The sequence below is a fragment of the Rhyacophila brunnea genome, unplaced genomic scaffold (genome assembly GCF_057557595.1).
Source record: "Rhyacophila brunnea isolate RB1 unplaced genomic scaffold, BYU_Rbru_1.0 scaffold_20, whole genome shotgun sequence".
NCBI classification, from domain to species: Eukaryota; Metazoa; Arthropoda; class Insecta; order Trichoptera; family Rhyacophilidae; genus Rhyacophila; species Rhyacophila brunnea.
The window spans coordinates 6,952,627-6,970,773 of record NW_028232860.1 but is presented as its reverse complement, the minus strand read 5'-3'; the positions used below and the strand labels follow the sequence as shown (position 1 = coordinate 6,970,773).

At 32.3% G+C, this 18,147-nt stretch overlaps 1 protein-coding gene across 1 annotated transcript in view; it reads left to right on the top strand.

The window, feature by feature from the left end:
- amon (prohormone processing protease amontillado) overlaps positions 1-17,292 on the top strand; it is a 286,761-nt gene extending 269,469 nt beyond the window's left edge. Inside the window, exons 11-14 of the mRNA XM_085948103.1 lie at positions 10,485-10,648; positions 12,161-12,325; positions 15,342-15,459; positions 16,551-17,292. Of these exons, the coding sequence (XP_085804229.1) occupies positions 10,485-10,648; positions 12,161-12,325; positions 15,342-15,459; positions 16,551-16,712 (609 nt within the window). The 3' untranslated portion in view covers positions 16,713-17,292. The remainder of the gene's footprint in view (positions 1-10,484; positions 10,649-12,160; positions 12,326-15,341; positions 15,460-16,550) is intronic.
- Positions 17,293-18,147: the final 855 nt, after the last annotated feature.

Sequence of the window (18,147 nt, the reverse complement as noted above, 5' to 3'; positions counted from 1 at the left end):
ATTGTAATCCCGAAATCCCGGGATCAGAATTTTGGCTCGGGATTGGATTCCCTAATCACCACATACCGTTTTATTTTGCATTAGAATTTTATTCCCAAAGCTTAAATTATATCTCATTAACATGGTGTATAAATCGACGTTATTTTTTTCATATTAACTTAAAGTTAAGTTAAAGGTGTATAATTTGAATTTTTTTGACTTTTCCTCCTTCAAACAAACACTAAATAATTACAAGATAAAAAGAACTTTTTATATACAACGTTTTGAAATTTTCTGTTGAATCATATAAACTTGACTTGACTAGCTTAAACGATCAAAAAAAAATTGTATTTGATAGAAATAATACTGAAATATCATTTTGACACTATTGATTTCCATAGTAACGCACGTATATATTAATAATTTCCTAGTAACCAATAATAGTGGATTGGATAACGGATTTCTTCCGAAACAACTTTTCATACAAAACACAATTAACTGAACATGAATTTAGTTCTACTTAAAAATGGCTAAAAGTATTAAAAAAATGCATTGGCATCGTGTTCTGATATATTCTAAAAGTTTCAAATGTCTAGCTAGTCGGGAAGTTAGTTAAAAATCGATTGCAAGATTTGTACCGGACAAACAACCATCGGACAAATAAGAATACGAACTAATAAAAACGTTGTAAAATGATTATGAATATGAAAAATACGGTACTGTTCGGTTATGAGGAATACAGCGGAAAACACATTTTGAAAATACCCGATATACTGGATTATTTGTTAGTTTGGGTTAGGTTAGGTTTGGTTGGGTTAGGTTAGGTTAGGTTAGGTTAACCTAACAAATAATCCAGTATATCGGCTATTTTAAAAATGTGTTTTCCGCTGTATTCCTCATAACCGAACAGTACCAAAAATACTTATCAATATTTTGATAGTACACGGTGTTGGCTGTCATCAGATAAACCAAATCGGTTGGATTGGATTTTGCCAAAAAAAAATGGAATCCATGACATGTCGCATCGTCCTTAATAAATAATAACAGTGTCGGGATTCGGGTATCAATTACCACTTCTACCAAGCGTGGAAAATACCACTAGTTTTGACAAAGTACCTTGACAATATGCGAGAATTCGTAAATCGCTGGTATTGGTATCGCCGAATTCACTCACACACTATTTTAATCATCCGCGACGTCTGGCTTATATACTTCTTCAGGCATCGTGTCCTGAAATTTGTACATACCTATGCAGTTCGCCGTATCATACTTCACAGTGAAATGTTGTATCGGAAATATAATATTATGGTCGTATATTAAAGACCGTCCAACCTCTTTGGGTCGTATAATAAAATAGTAAAATTCATATGTAAATAAAACACAGTTCTTGTCGGTTTACACTCGTTTACAGGAAGCCAGCAGCAATTTTTTTTGAAAATATCCGATATACTGGATTTTGTTAGGTAAGGTTAGGTTTTCATTCTTGAATTCATGAATTCTGCCAAAATCAGCAATGATTAATGTTCATATTGGATCCAATAAAATTGGAGACCGTATAGTATACGGTCATCTCTTTCCAATGGAAAGCTCACGGCTAACTGTGCTACGGTGAAATGTTTTTTTGTACAATTAACATGTAACCTTCAGACATCCGTGACAGTTTATATCGTAAACTACTGCCGAATCCAAAGACTGACAGTCGATTATAAAAGCCATCCATGGACTGAAACTGTATGCGGTTTAGTATCGTGTGCCATACTAAAACTTATGATTCTTGTTCATGAAAATATATTTTCACTAAGTTTGTAAGTGTATGGTATAAACGGACAAGATCTAATGTTTATAATATAATTTGTGAACATATATTTCCATGAACAGAAATCATAAGTTGAGTATGGTAAACGGTTCTAAACCGCATACGGTTTCAGTCAATGGATGGCCTCTAAGTCATGAAATATACCTGGCCTGGAAATTATTATACAATATACTGATTAATCATGTACTTGACACGATATTATATCGGTTTTTTGTTTTTAATTAAATAATTAATGTTATAAATACCCCCGTCATGGCTCCCACATCCTGAAGCGGCCCTCCCAGGCCAGGATGTTTGGCGGACCAAGTACAGTAGTATCCTTACTATTCCGCGGTATTTTTAACATTTTTTGTATTTTTAAATAAATCCATTTGAATTAAGTATAGAGTTATCGGCACCCAGCATCATAATTCATAATATTAAGGAACACTGATCGCGACCCTTGTGTGGTAACCAAGTAACATGAACCCCTTCACCATATTGAATAAATAATAGCCATCTTTAGTAGAAAGGAAAAAATAATTTTAAAATAAAATTCTACACCATAATTATTATCATTTAATTTAGTATGTCGATCTTCAAATCACATCAAATTGGATCACACATCGATATATTTTTAAATATTCATATTCTTTAAATGAAATAGCGCTGCAGGCGACTTTTTATTATTACGGTAAAATTTTTGTGTGTTTATTTCACTTAACTGGTTGATCCGGATCCCCAGCCTAAAGCCCTGTCAGCATGATCCCCGCGCTATATGCGCTCCACATAGATCAGTTTTTTTTTTATATGAGGATTGAAGAATCTATCTTACTTTGAAACAATAAATTATAATAGCTGAATGAAGATCTATTCTAACTTACATTTGATTTTTTTTTTACGAGAGAGTTCTTTGAAACAACTTATTATTTTTATTATTGAGTGTATGCATCATATTTTAGTAGAATTATTGGTGAAAAAAATGGTGCATATACTTGTTTATATAAATAATAAATAACTGAAGTAGGCTGTTTCAAAAAACTCTTCTGCAAAATAATTCAAATGTGAGATAGAATAGTTCTGCATTCAGCTGACGTATTGATTAAGGTATATTTCGAAATAATCACAGAATCTACGTCATCAACTTTCATTGTATAGTTTTACAAATAAAAAAGCTATGGGACGTTGACTGAAAAACTTTTACTTCATCACTTCAACGTTTACTTCATCCCCGGTCTCAAACTTAACACAGTGTCGGAAAATTGTATCAATTGCCATTATTCGTTTCCATTTGATATTAGTTTATTCTCCTTGAAAATTTTGTTTTAACTTTGAAAATATGTCTACCGACGTCATTGTATTGTAATAAAGTTTTCGTGGTTGTATGGATTCAGCTATTCATGTAATGACGTATTAAATTTCTTAAATAATAAATTGCCCCCCAGGGTATAATTTCTCGTTCGTTTCCAACAAAGCTTTCAGTTCATTTTAAAACAATTCTCTCTAGATTAAAATACATTTTGTAATTTATAATTTAAAACCTTGATATTTGAAATCCGAAGCCGGTAAATCATCATTTTCATTTCGTAGCGGATCATTTTAAGGATATCTGTTGATATACTTTAATATGGTGATTGCTTTGTCAACCATTCACTTATTTTGTGGTATGAGTTCGAAGCTACATATATATATCGTATTCCGATTAAGAGCTACATCACCTCTCAAACTATATCAATACAAAAGCAATGTATACTTTTCGTGGCTATATCCAACTGGCTTTCTCTTAGATATGCTTACGCTTTACATGATCATCATCAGCCTGAATCTATCCACTGCTGGATGAAGGCCTGTCCAATCTACGGTGGTTTCGCTGACAGGCTTTTTGAGCTTGGACATGCGGAGGGGAAATACAGGATGCCAACCACATCCTCTGAGTATGTGCTCCGAACGGGAGGAAATGCACAAGTCGGTCCAACCAACTGTTGGGTCCATTGGCCCGTTCGACTTGGTAACTACTAAGGCCAATTATCTTGATTTAAAAAAAATTGCGGCGTCTTACTGCGGGGGTGAAGATCTCTTCACATAATTTTTGCTGTCCGTATGATTAGCTTCGTTTTCTTTGCTATATACACAATGTAACTTCATCTTCTTTTCGTAATTTCCTTGTGCGTTTCTCCCTGGCACTTTTCATTAAAGTAAACTCATAAATTCAGCCAGAGCTCACTTTGAGCGTAGCAGCCTAAGTCTTGGGCATTTTCTCCCAGGACACTCCCAGTCCAATTGTTTCAGATGCCTCACATCACCAATTGTAGGGTCCCGCGATACGCTCGATTAAGACCGAGTGTGGTACGGGGCGGGTTTCAGTGGGGGGCGCTTAACTTTAATGTCCAATCTTTTCATCGATCCAGCGGCCTCTAGGTCTACCTTACGGACGTTTCTTACCTCTTGGGTACCACTTAATGACTAGATTTGTCCAACGATTGTCCCTTCTTCGAGCTGTTCGAGCTAGTTTAAACACTAGACGATATTTATATTTGGCCACGTTTTTCCGACTTATACGCGGTGAAAATGAGAATTCTGCCATTATTGGTAGTATTGACCTGTGTGTCTCTGATAACTATCTTAAAAATCGGGAGCATCAGTAGTTTGTTCTCCCAAGATGCAGAACTGACCTGCCATTGGTAACGCCAATTGGGAGGGCAATAACTCTGTTCAACTAAATCACTTCGGATATTGACATATTCCACCTACGTGAGGATGAGTATAGGTGGGCATCGTTTTATTAATGCTTAAAATAGGGTCTACTTTGCTCATTCGGTGTACTTCCTTGTATCTAATTTATATTTTTTTGTATTTACACTTAATAACTTATAACTTTACTGATCTATTTATTTTATATAATACTGTTTTAATAATATTTATTTGCTTCTAAATGTCATTTTGTGAACGTTTTAAATTAATAATTTGTAATGCTCACTACTTATATGTAAAAAATGGATTTTAATTATTTATTGTTGTCATACAACCTCTCACTATAATGAAGAATTTTATTGAATGTTTTGTAATTATTATTTATGAATAAACTGTAATCTAATTTAATTAATAATACTTTGAAGGCGGTGACTGATATCGGTCGTCGCTTAACTGATAAAACATATGAGTCCCGTTCAACTGAGTACCTAAAATAGCGAATAAACATAAAAATCCAAAGAGGCAATGTAGTCGCTGTTTTGAGTAGTTTAGCAAGCAAGACTAGACAATGCGCTCCCCAAAGACATGGACAGTATTAGTGATATCCTGTGTATTTTTTTTTTGTAATCACATCGTTTATGTTTTTATGTGTGTATTTTATTTCTTGTAAAACTAATACTTGCTATATTAGGTATATTAGATAATATGTAATTTTAAATATTTTTTTTGAATAAAACCAGTTTTATTTTCAATTTAAATCTCACGTTATGAACGTCCTGAATTCTGATGTATTATATCCACAATGTTATGTTGTTGTTTTTTTTATAAATAAATAAATTTACATATAAGTACATAATTTAATTTTACACCTTCACTCACTGTTTTTATTGTTGGTGTTGCGTATATCGTGGTGCAGTGTATAAGGCACTGAGCTTTCATCCGGAAGCTCCGGGTTCGACCCGGTGAGAACACAATATATATATATGTGATTTTCTCAAAGACTGGGTGTTTATTTCACTTATATTACTAAATACACTACCGTTACACTACACTACTGTCATTAGGCCTCTAAGCCTGCTGTGGTGTTAAAAAGAATATATTATATATAATATATTATTATTGCTTTTATTAGTTGTTAAGGCCATGCATTAGTTGAGGCACGGTCTAAAAAGATCGTTGCTAGGCGATGCGCGGACTGCGTGTCGCGGGTGCAAATGACACCTGTCAAAAGTAATATTATTTTTCATATAAATCCAACATACGTTCATTTTATGTTCTGTTTATTGTTCTATTAGTAACAATAATAATATATTCATTGACATGTTTTCTTTTTAAAGTAAATGGGTAACGTTTTTAGTCATCTTTACACGATTTTAGAATTAATTGACCCGTCGCCATCACGCAGCAAAGTGACGTGCTTCTGACTCGAGATTCTCTCAGGGAATGGCAGCGAGTCCAAAATTTCGTCGCGCCTACAGTTGGAAATTATTTGGCGTTTCACTGATGCGTCACCTTAAGAGAAAAATAATTACATCTAGGCCACATACAACCTACGATCCATTAACACTGTTATCCAAGTCTATGTGGATAACAGGCACCGCTAGCTCAGGGTACTGGGTTTTCGCACTATCTCTCTGGTGAATTCCAATCCTGTTACGGAAAGGACCATCGGAATCAATTGGTATCCGATGGATGTGTTTATCATACTGTTGCAGCGGTTAATTGCGAGTATTGAAAACTAAACTCGAACTGGACGCCAAAGCCTTTTCTGTGAAAGAAAAGAACGTAAAAGAACATAATATTATAGGATACAATTAAATTAAATGAAACACCGTGATAATTTAACCTCACTGTATTTAATATGACATTTTAATTAAAAGTCAATGGTACTATATCGTAATAACAAATAATTACGAAAGTACATAATGGCGGTACAACGCCGAAGTGAATTCACCATCGTTTATACACGATGGTATTATAACATAAAGAACGAATATTTACGTTAAACAAAAGACACGCTACCGTCTGCAAACTATAATATTTCCTCAGCAACTTAACCTAGCTTAAACAAAATATCCACATGTGAGTGAGGTTATAATTAAAACAAATAACTTAAGATTAATTAATAATAAAAATGAAACGTATTTACAACTGCGTGGCAGACTGCCACGCAGAACCGCTCCTCCAACGACCTCTTGTGTCAAAGTTCAACCAGAAAAGAATTTCCAGCGATCGGAGATTGATCGGCCAAGGAACGATCCCCCCCACCACTTATCAAACCCGTATGCTTTCTCGAAGTACCAACCGCAGGATTTTTGTGTTACCCGCGAGAGAAAAACCTCTTCACTAATTAAAATTGTTAATTAGGCGTCACATAGTTTAAAAATATATTAATTCAATAAATTTAATTCCATTTTTAGAATAAATCTGAATAAGAAAATTCACATCGAATACAGGAAGGACTTTATTTTTCTTTATAATCGTGTCTTCTGTATGGTATCATTAATCATTTCAAATTTCCTTCTTCACACAAAAAGGGTATTTTAGATGAAAAACATTCCAGAAATAAAATCTTTATTTATGTGTGTACTTGGTCAAACGTAAGTTATATTTATTTGGTTTGTGTTGTGTTCGTTGTAAGTCATTAAAAGTTTTAATGGCGGACCGCTTGAGAACCGTCCATAGGGAAAACAGAAAGTTATTATTTGTTACAGAAATTGTTTAAGTTCTACTGACGGGAAAGTGGTTTAATTCGGGACTTCGGACAGGCAATAAAACATAATTACTAGATTAGATTGTCAGATCTGCGACTTAACTCGGGAAGCCGCCAGTCATTTCATTGTTTGAATCTATCCTAGCGTGAAATTCTAAATAAAAATCTTAACATGTCCATATTTCGTAAAGCGCATAGTATTTCACAACGTTTTTCTTAGCTCGTATTCTTGTTTGTCCGGTGGTTGTTTATACAGTACAAATCTTGCATTCGATTTTTAACTAACTTCCCGACTAGCTAGACATTTTAAACTTTTAGAATATATCAGAACACGATGCCAATGCATTATTTTAATACTTTTTGCCATCTTTAACTAGAATTGAATTCATTTTCAGTTAATTATGTTTTATATGAAAAGTTATTTCGGAAGAAATCCGTAATCCAATCCGCTATTATTGGTTGCTAAGTGGGTGGTCCTAGCAATTAAATTATTAATATATATATCTGCGTTACTATGGAAATCAAAATGAAATTTCAGTATTCTATATTTGTTTGTTTGTTTGTGTTTTTATTTACTTCATATCAAGTACAAGTTTGAGCATATTGAGGATAATAATTCAACAGAAAATTTAAAAACGTTTTATATAAAAAGTTCTTTTTATCTTGTAAGTATTTTATCATTATTTAACAATACACCAACCCACGACGTGTAATAATAAATTTAAATTTTAAATAAAGGGTTTGCTGCAATAATTATCATACTTTATTTTAAAATGTAATTCAGTGATTTCCAACAGAGGTCCGCGAGAATCTGTAGCTACAAAATAAGGGGACACAGTACACTATACCACATGCTTAATACTATTAGTTTTCGGTTCCAATTGATTTAAGTTTTGTACTATTCTATTTGAGTCATTTTTTGCGATCCGGGATTCTCTTTCGGTGTCTTCAGGCACTATGTACACTCACCAATGACAAATACACACTGACAATGAATACCGTTAATTCTTGTTTATGGTAGTTATATTGTGTAGTGACGTGTAATTGACGAAAATAATAAATGAAAGCTCGAGCGGTACCTAATGCAGTTTACTGCATTTTCGTTTGTTTAAAAAAAAAACAAAGAGTCATGCTTTCACTCACTATTTTTTTCATTTGTTTTGAATCGAATGAGTCACTTTTCACTTGTTCTTTTTGATTCCACGATTTGAGCCGTTTCACACGGGACACCTGTGTCAAGCCATTTACACATAAATTAATGAGTGCGTTCAGACAGAGACACTCGTGTGTCGTGCCACGTTACACCGTACCGTCGGCGGCTTCACTCTCGAGCCGCCGAAACACTTTTTTATTACCGCAGCCAGTTTTTATGTCTCCGTTGTTTGTATTTATAATTTATGACGCGAAAATATATGTGACTCGTGCAAAACCGTGGACATGTAATTTTGGCTCTGACGCCAGAGACAAATTAGCTATTCGGTGGCTGCATTAGCCACTGCAGTGTCAAATGCTGAATAATTCGGTGTCTAGATACCGGTGTCTCGTGTGAAACGGGCCTTAAACATCAATAATATAAAAACAGTTCTGTCTTTTATTACAATTTTCTACATATTATGTAAATACATTATTTTTTATAATGTCAGCCCAATTTAAAACACTCGCTACTTCAATACTACGACGCAATACCTAATCTAAAAATTCTAAATGCTGTTATTTTTTACAATAGACCACGTGAAATCTTATGATTACGCTATTACCAAAATGGTTTCGTGTTGTATTTTTTTCGCAAGATTTTACTAATTCTCGCGGAGCCCCAGGGTTGCACGGAATCTAATTGGGAATCACTGCTCTAAGTACTCGTAGAAAAACAAATAGAGCTTACCCGTTCGTGATACTACTACGAACTACGTTTATATTATTGTTACTTGAAAAGTAATTGAATACAAACATTTCTAAAGAAAATAATGGTGTTCTGTTACATAATATTGAAACCGTTGTCTTCGCTGAGATTGAATTACTAAGCGTTTGCGAAAAGATAACATTTGCTAACATAAACCTGTGGTAAATATTTTTTTCGGAAAATTGTTATAAACTGTTGTTTTATAACGTGCTTTATTTTTGTCAAAAACAGTGTCTGGCAAACTGTGTGCCGCGAAAGAAAGAAAAATTCGTTACAATTAAAGGCAAATATAAATAATACGAGTATTTCACCGACAAGCTAAAACTGTGGAAAGGTTAAAATCCCAAAGGCTTATTTGTTTTCCATCCGTAGACGCTTCCTTAAACAAATTAAAAAGTTTATCAGATGTTCATAAGACAGTATAAAATCTCGATACATATTTTTCTGAATATTTTCCATCACTTGTACGAGTGGGTCATCAATCTCTGCGAATCATGTACGTGGAAATTAAATTTAAAACAAAAATAAGAATGATTATAATAAATTATTGTCCATGATAATACACATAATAGTTTAGAGCTGTGTTTTATCTGTGTGTGTGTGTAACAGTGGCGAGGGGTAGAGGTAGGCTGTTAAGATTAGACATAAATAGTGCACACTAAACTTTTTCAGTCATGCGTATTGATTTTAATTGAACTAAGAATAAAATTTGCAGATAGTGTTGGTTAGTTTTTAAAATTAAATTAAACTCTGCATAAACTAAGCCATAATATTATATCATAATAGTCAAAATTATGCAATTAAATCATACATCATTATAGATATTTAGATACTTAATAGATAGAAGAATAATTTTTATCTACTGTGGTTTGGTGTGGGAAGGGCTTATTGAATTTAAAAAAAAACTAACTAACACCACCTGTAATATGTATTCTTAATTCAACGGAAACAAACAAGTATGACTGAAAAAGTGACCCCTATTTTTGTCGGATCGCCCATAGCATACTTAAACTATCATGGTTCGGTTTAGGCATGGTTTAATCAATTTTTAAATTTAACCAACACAATCTGCAGTTTGTATTGTAAGTTCAGTGAAAACAAATGAGTATCACTGGCAAAGCTTAGTATGCACTATTTATGTCGGACCTTAACAGCCTATCTCATATTTTACCTATAATACGATTTTTGAGAGAATTGTTTGGTGTGTCACGAAATAAATTCTCTTTCCTAAGAGCGCCGTCAGGTAAAAAAAAGTTCGACAAACACTGGTTTAAAATCTCATGCGTAAGTCACTGTTTTCATGGCATTACATAGAAACGAAAGCTTTACCATCTTACATCTTTAGGAACTTATATTGTTATTTCAAAATAATATTATAACACAAAGTCCTCTCTCCTTTATTTTAGGGTCGTTTCCACTGGACGATGAACGGTGTGGGTCTCGAGTTCAATCATCTATTCGGCTTTGGAGTTCTGGACGCCGGTGCGATGGTCTCCCTCGCCAAGGCTTGGAGGACGGTCCCAGCAAGATATCATTGCGAGGCTGGTAACCTTGTTGGACCACAGCCACAGTAAGTGAAAGTTGTATTAAGATAGTATTAAAACCTAGTAATAAAACTTCTGAACATGTTCCACAATGCCACTCACAACACTGCAGTATCCTTGATACCCCATTGCAAGACAGGTGTGGTATTTTATGACGCTGTGTATCGGACAGTTAGATTATTTGATATACTAATGAGAATGATATATTTGTGTGTAAATTATTTAATTTTTCTGTAACTGTGGAATGTATTAAGTTTATACTTACCCAACTGTATTATTAATATTTGGTTGTTTTTTAATGAATTGTTTAAACAACCTCATTTTCCTTTCTGTTTGCTTCAGTAATTACGATTTCCATTTATATGAGTCGCCTAGAGTCATAACTCACATTTTGCATTGTGATTCTTAATACATTAATATACTTAAGTATATAAAAAATAATTACAAGATAAAAATAACTTTTTATATACCACGTTTGTATATTTTCTGTTCAATCATATACACTTGACAATTCTATGTATTAATAATTTAGGACAAATAAGGCAATTGTCAACAAATCTTTTTTTTGCTATTTTGCAACAAACAAACAAATAAATATAGAATACTGAAATGTCATTTTGATTTCCATAGAGACGCATGTATATATTAATAATTTAGTTGGTAGGACCAACCCCTTAGCAACCAATAATAGTGGATTGGATTACGGATTTCTTCCGAAATAACTTTTCATACAAAACAGAATTAACTGAAAATGAATTCAATTCTACTTAAAGATTGCTAAAAGTATTGGCATCGTGTTCTGATATATTCTAAAAGTTTCAAATGTCTAGCTAGTCGGGAAGTTAGTTAAAAATCGATTGCAAGATCTGTACTGAATAAACAACCAACCTACCTATAATTCAAATGTAACTCGCAAATCTGCGCTTGTTATTGTTGATCACCAAGGACGCGACGTCCAATGACAACGTAAGTAAACTAGACATCGCGAACCCGACAAAAAAATTACAGTCCTGTTAAACCTGTTATAGTAATTAATACATAAGATATTTCCGTTATTACTAAGTTTAGGTAGCTATTTCTATATATACCTAATGATTCTCCTCGATTTGCCGCCCTTCGGGTAACTGCCGCCCCCAAGGGATGCTCAATCTGTCTACCCCCACGGGACGTCACTGGTCGATCCAGACAAGATTTCAGTTCAGTCATGGTCTTTTTATACAACTTAAAGCGAAATGCATAGTTGTCGACATTAAGAAGAATACCTCTACCTACCGGAGGCACTAGCGGAAAAATTCGAAGCAGCCATTCTAACAATAATACAACATATCACAATGTTCTTTCTATCTTCCACATAAACGTTGTTATAAGAATAATATAGGTATGTTTTTTCTCACTGAACTTAGGTCGCCGAAATTTTTCTCTTAAAGTTAGGCGCGTATTTGATAAACTAACGCGCCTAATTTTGGTTCTGCATCGCGCTCATAGACTATAATGTTTCATTACTTACTTACTTTAAAATTTTACTGCTTCTTTTTCAGTGAAATTCCATCTGGTCGATCATTACTGCTGAAAATAAATACAGATGCCTGCTTTGGAAAGGACACGGACGTCCGCTACTTGGAGCATGTTCAAGCAGTTGTCACAGCGAATGCCACGCGAAGGGGTGACCTGGAACTCTTCCTTACCAGCCCCATGGGAACCAGGTAAATCATACAGCTTATCACGAGATGATAAGGTACTGAGACAGTACATATAAGAAATATTTCATAAAATCTTAGGTTTAAATGATTGGTACTATAGCGCAATTCATTGATTACATTTTGAAGCATAAATTTATGGGTATGTCTATATTACCAAATAATTGGCACTAGGACAACTGGACGCCAGGACAAGTAGACGCCGCACTGTCGAATGAAATAACGTTCATTAATGAAATAAATAGACGTTAAGTACGATTTGATACAGAAAGTAAACGAGGATGTTTAATAAGTTGCTCTCTACTACTTAGTAGTTTTAATTGATTTTGCTCTTCACATAATGTTTTTTATTGCGGATTGAGAATTATTATGCCCAATGCTTTATATAAAAATAAAAAGAACTCTCTTCTCATTGGAACTTAAACGAATGCACAATCAAATCATTATTTACGCGTGCATAATATTATATTAGTATTAAATTTATATTTTAGGAGTACCTAATACTTCACAAACGTCTATTTATTTTTGAATGGCATTAGATTGCGTAGCGCCTAGTTGTCCCGGCGCCGAATCGTCTTAGAACCGAATAAGTCATTCTAAAAAATGCACAATAACGCGATTATCAAATATTTATTTGGGTAGTCTACTGTGATTGCTTGCCATATAATTAATATCCGAATATACTACCTATAATCCAAATCATTCGGTCCGAATGAAGATCCACAGCCACAAGGTCCAGACGAATAATAAGTCTGTAATGGTTTCATAACTACAACATAAACATAATATCTCATGTTATATTAAAATTATTTAAACTTAAATTTCACATCGTCCACATAAACTTTGAGCCTAAATTAAAATTAATCAAAATAATTATAAGAAGCATTTATTCATAATAAATAAATGACAAGGTTATCAACTATTTGTCTGAAAGCAACGCATGATGGAATTGGATAGATGGGAATTGCAAAGCATTTATTTAATTATATTATAGCAAGTACAGGTCCCGAATTGTTCCAATTTCCTCAAACGTACGATCTACCAATGGACTTTGCTGATTATGACGGATTTTTACTAAAATTTACTGAATACTTTTTACTATATAATGTTAAGGGCGGACGTGCTCAGCGTAGGTCAAAATGGAGCTTTTGTTCTATTTTCAAAGCATGATCCTGGACATCCCTTAAACGTTGTAGATAATCTATTTATATAATTTTGAAGCCTTAATATCCTTTATATTTATTTTAAGCATTTCATGGCTGCATAAAGTATTTTTATTAAATAACATAGTATTCTCTTAAACCTCTCGCTCTAATGTTTTAGAATATAGTCATATTTCAGTACATAAATGTGCAGTGGTGTTAAGATTTTTTACATTTATTAATTTTTAAACGCATTTATAAAACCATCAGTATAATTTATGTCGACATTATTATAGTGAAATATTTACGATAAAAAATTATATTGATAATCTCTGTGATCCCAAATTTGACAAGAATTAGGCATTTTATTATTCAAAAAATGGGCAAGATTAACACATTTGAAGATAATTCTAAAGATACTAATTATAAGCTATATTTTTTACCAATCAAGTGTGATAAACATCCTACGAATAATGATTGCTTTATAATAATTATTGACATAAGAATAAGGTAGTGTTTTTTTGAAATACGCCATTTCTTTTGGTATTCCCCAGTGGTTAAGCTACAACATACGGCCGTAGCCATAAATTGACAAACTATAATTGAAGTAGGGAGTAAAATGATGTTAACGCGCGTGTTTGAACATGTACCTAACCGATTTTTTTTTTAAACGGTACATGTTCAAACACGCGCGTTAATATCATTTTACTTTTATCACACTTGAATGGTCAAGACATAGCTTATAATGACTATCTTTAGAATTATCTTCAAATGTATTAATCTTGCCCATTTTTTGAATAATACAATGCCCAATTCTTGTCAAATTTGGGATCACAGAGATTATCAATATAATCTTTTATTATAAATATTTCACTATAATAATGTTGATATAAATTATACTGATAGTTTTACAAATGCGTTTAAAAATTAATAAATGTAAAAAATCTTAACACTGCTGCACATTTATGTACTGAAATATGACTATATTCTAAAACATTAGAGCGAGAGGTTTAAAAGAATACTATTTTATGTAATAAAAATAATTTATGCAGTCATCAAATGTTTAAAATAAATATAAAGGATAATAAAGCTTTAAAATTATATAAATAGATTATCTACAACGTTTAAGGTATGTCCGGGATCATGCTTTGAAAATAGAACAAAAGCTCCATTTTGAGCTACGCTAAGCATGTCCCCCCTTAAGTAAACATGACTAAGCTCAATGTTTGTATGGAAATAATAATTTGACAAAATTCTGTAACTGCAAACATTTTATGAAACGAAATATGACTTTATTTTCAAATTTAGAATCATAGCATTTAAAAAATACTCTTTTATAGTATTCATATATTAAGTTATGTGATTGAAATATTAATACTCAGAATGAGAAAAAAAACATCAGAATAACACATTTTATAGTAAATCTATTAATTTTTCAGGCTCCTGAATAATATAAGATTTCTTCAAGTTCTGCGTTTATACGTCACGTGGACCCTCTACAGTGATTTATTGTATATTTTCTTTTACTTGGAATTCATGACCCATCGATCAGAAATACATCGCGTTTGCTATTCCTCGGTTAGTACCCATAATCATACATGCAAACTCGTCTCAACTGCAGCTCGTCAAATTGATCGATGTGGTTTTGATGGCATTCACAAAACACATGAAACTTAATGTGCCACCACTGTGTGCGCAAAATAGAATTGCAACATTCTGCCAGTGTTTTTTTATTACTTTGTTGGTGTCAAGTCGAATGATGGTGTTTTTACAAGTTAAAACGCCTTTATCAAAGATCATTCCATGATGAAAACAATGACGTTGTATTAGGTTAGTTTTATGATTATTGATGCTAATATATAACATTTTTGCGTTTTCAGATCAATGATTCTAAGTAGGCGGGCCAATGACGACGACAGTCGCGATGGCTTCACCAAGTGGCCTTTCATGACGACGCATACCTGGGGAGAGTATCCTCAGGGCACCTGGCTCCTAGAAGTAAGTCCACTCCCCCATTCTCATTTACGTTCACATGTGATTTTTTGTACTTAAAAAAGAAGTTTGAGAAATGCTAGTGAATAAGGGAAATATAGTTGATTAGTAAAATCTATTTAATTTCTATAAAATCTAATGTTGCCGATATGCAACATGTTGCAGACGGCCTTTAATAAATAATAATAGCTATAATTTTAATTTATTGAATTGTTATCTAGTACGAAATTGTATTGTAAAAAAAGGCGAAAGGAAAAACTTTAAAACACATTTGCATAAAATGTTTGACAACCATATGAAACCTTCCAATGTCGAACTAGAAATGCTTTATTTCTTCAAATATCCAAAATAACTTCGATAAAGTAGGAGATGTTTACTGTAGATTATTCTAGGCATTGAAAAAGGTTTATAATATTAAATAATTTGTACAATAGTGTTGGCTGTATCGAAATATTTTTAAAATATCGCAATTGTGCGACAATAATATTACACACATTTAATATTACATAAGTGAGTAAAGAGTAGATATGGTAGAAAATTAGTAAACGTTGAAAATTTTTTTTAACAGATATTAAAACATTACTTTGAATCTGCATAGTTTTTTCAAGATTTAATTAATAACCATTTCATGTATTGAGAGTTCATTTTTTAAAATATCAAATCACTTAGAAGGTACATATAGCTATCTACCAGTGGCATGCAGTCTATAGATATATTCAGATATAATTAAAATAAGCTAATATTACTTATTATAAAATATTATCAAGAAAAAAAATTCTATATCAACTTAAATTTTAAATTACCTGTGTATTTTTGCAATTGCCGAATTGCCAATACACTGCACGCTACTGCTATCTACAAAATAAATCAATAGCGAGTTAATATGCACATGTATATACAACATTATTTTTCTATTGAAATCGATCATGAGAAATCCATTCATTGGTAGTATAAAATAGTTTTTTGAGTAACCAAAGCTTTGAAAATCAGATTTATTTGAACTAGGTACTCGTACAATGTGTCGTGACTGTATTAGTTATTGTGATCAAATTTTCATTAAAAACTGTGTTTGATAATTCGTTATATTTGTTCTCCAGGCAAGTTTTAATTCCAAGACACCACAGCGTGGATGGCTCCGCGAATGGTCTTTGGTCCTGCACGGTACTCGCGAGCCTCCTTACGCATCCCTCCACGCCCAAGATCCTCACTCCAAGCTGGCCATCGTCAAGAAAGCTCACGAAGAGAAGGTCATGCTTTAGAGGAATTAGTCATACAACTTCTTTAGCCTCACCCTGCCACAAAAACCTACTCCCTAATCATCATCCGGGTCCTATCCGATCATCGAAGGGTAGACAACTATTTTTTTTTATCTAGCCCAGTAATATCTATAAAGCTATTGAAACAATCATCAATACCCTTTGTTTTTATTGATAAATAAATCAATATACGTTATGCAAGATCTTGACTAATACAAATAATACACCTTCATTATGCAATATCACTTTTGTTTAAGTATATAATTTTGTATGGATATAAAAATATTATCCACATATTAAAAAATGGTTTCATCCTAAAAACAATCTAACGCCAATTTTCATTTTAAACAAAATTTACAGATGTTCAGTATAAATATTTTCTGAAACTTTTCTGAAGTCATCTGTGAATTTACTAATTTCTTAAATAGAACTGAATTTATTGCATAGACCTAACGGATTATTGGAATATTTTATACCGTTAAAAGTAACGTTTTACTTAAACTGTTTTTGTTAGACTATTAAATTAGACTGTACGTTAGGCAAATTTGTTTTGTTAAATATTCTGTTTTCATAAATTTATGACAAAACTTTAAAAAAAATATCGTTCACATATTTTTTAATTTGTAACCGTCAATATTGCTTTATGTAAATTTAAAAAAAACTATTTTTTTGAAAAACCAGCTATTTTACTTCGTTATAATAATAAAAATACGTGTTACTTTTAAATATTAATTTAACAATTCTGTGCATTAAATTAATTTTTACATATATAAAAATTCAACATCTTTTACAATATAAAATCAAAAAGCTTTTTGAACATTATGTATTGCGACCAAAAACCTTTTTTATAAAATGAAAGTATACCTATATAAAAATTTAATATCATTTTTACATTTATATTTGAAAAATTTATAAGATTTTCTTTTTATATAATTGATGCATTTATGTTGCATCTATTTGTATGTAGGGGGTGTTAGTTTTCATATTTCAAAGTAGGGGACGTATAATATTGACTAAAATTTACTTTTACAACAAAAAAATCATTTAAATTATAATATTTATGTCACACTATTATTATGATAATAAAAAGCTGTAGGTATCCAAATTGAAATATTTCTTTCAAAATAAGTATTAAATATAATTAATACATACGCACGTATATTATTATATTATAGAAAGTGGCAGAACTAACACTCATTCCAGACAAATTTATTATTATAACATGATAATATAGTCATATAAATAATGATGTATCTGTGGATTACATCATCTGCGGAAAACACCAAAATACATCGCAGAAAAAATGAATCGACTAACATTTTTCGAAAGGAAAACATATCGTCGTCGCGAGCGATTTTTTGTAATGGTAACATAAGCTTGTGGAAAAACAATTAATGAATAGTATGGAAAACAGTCATCATATAAATGGCAACACTTT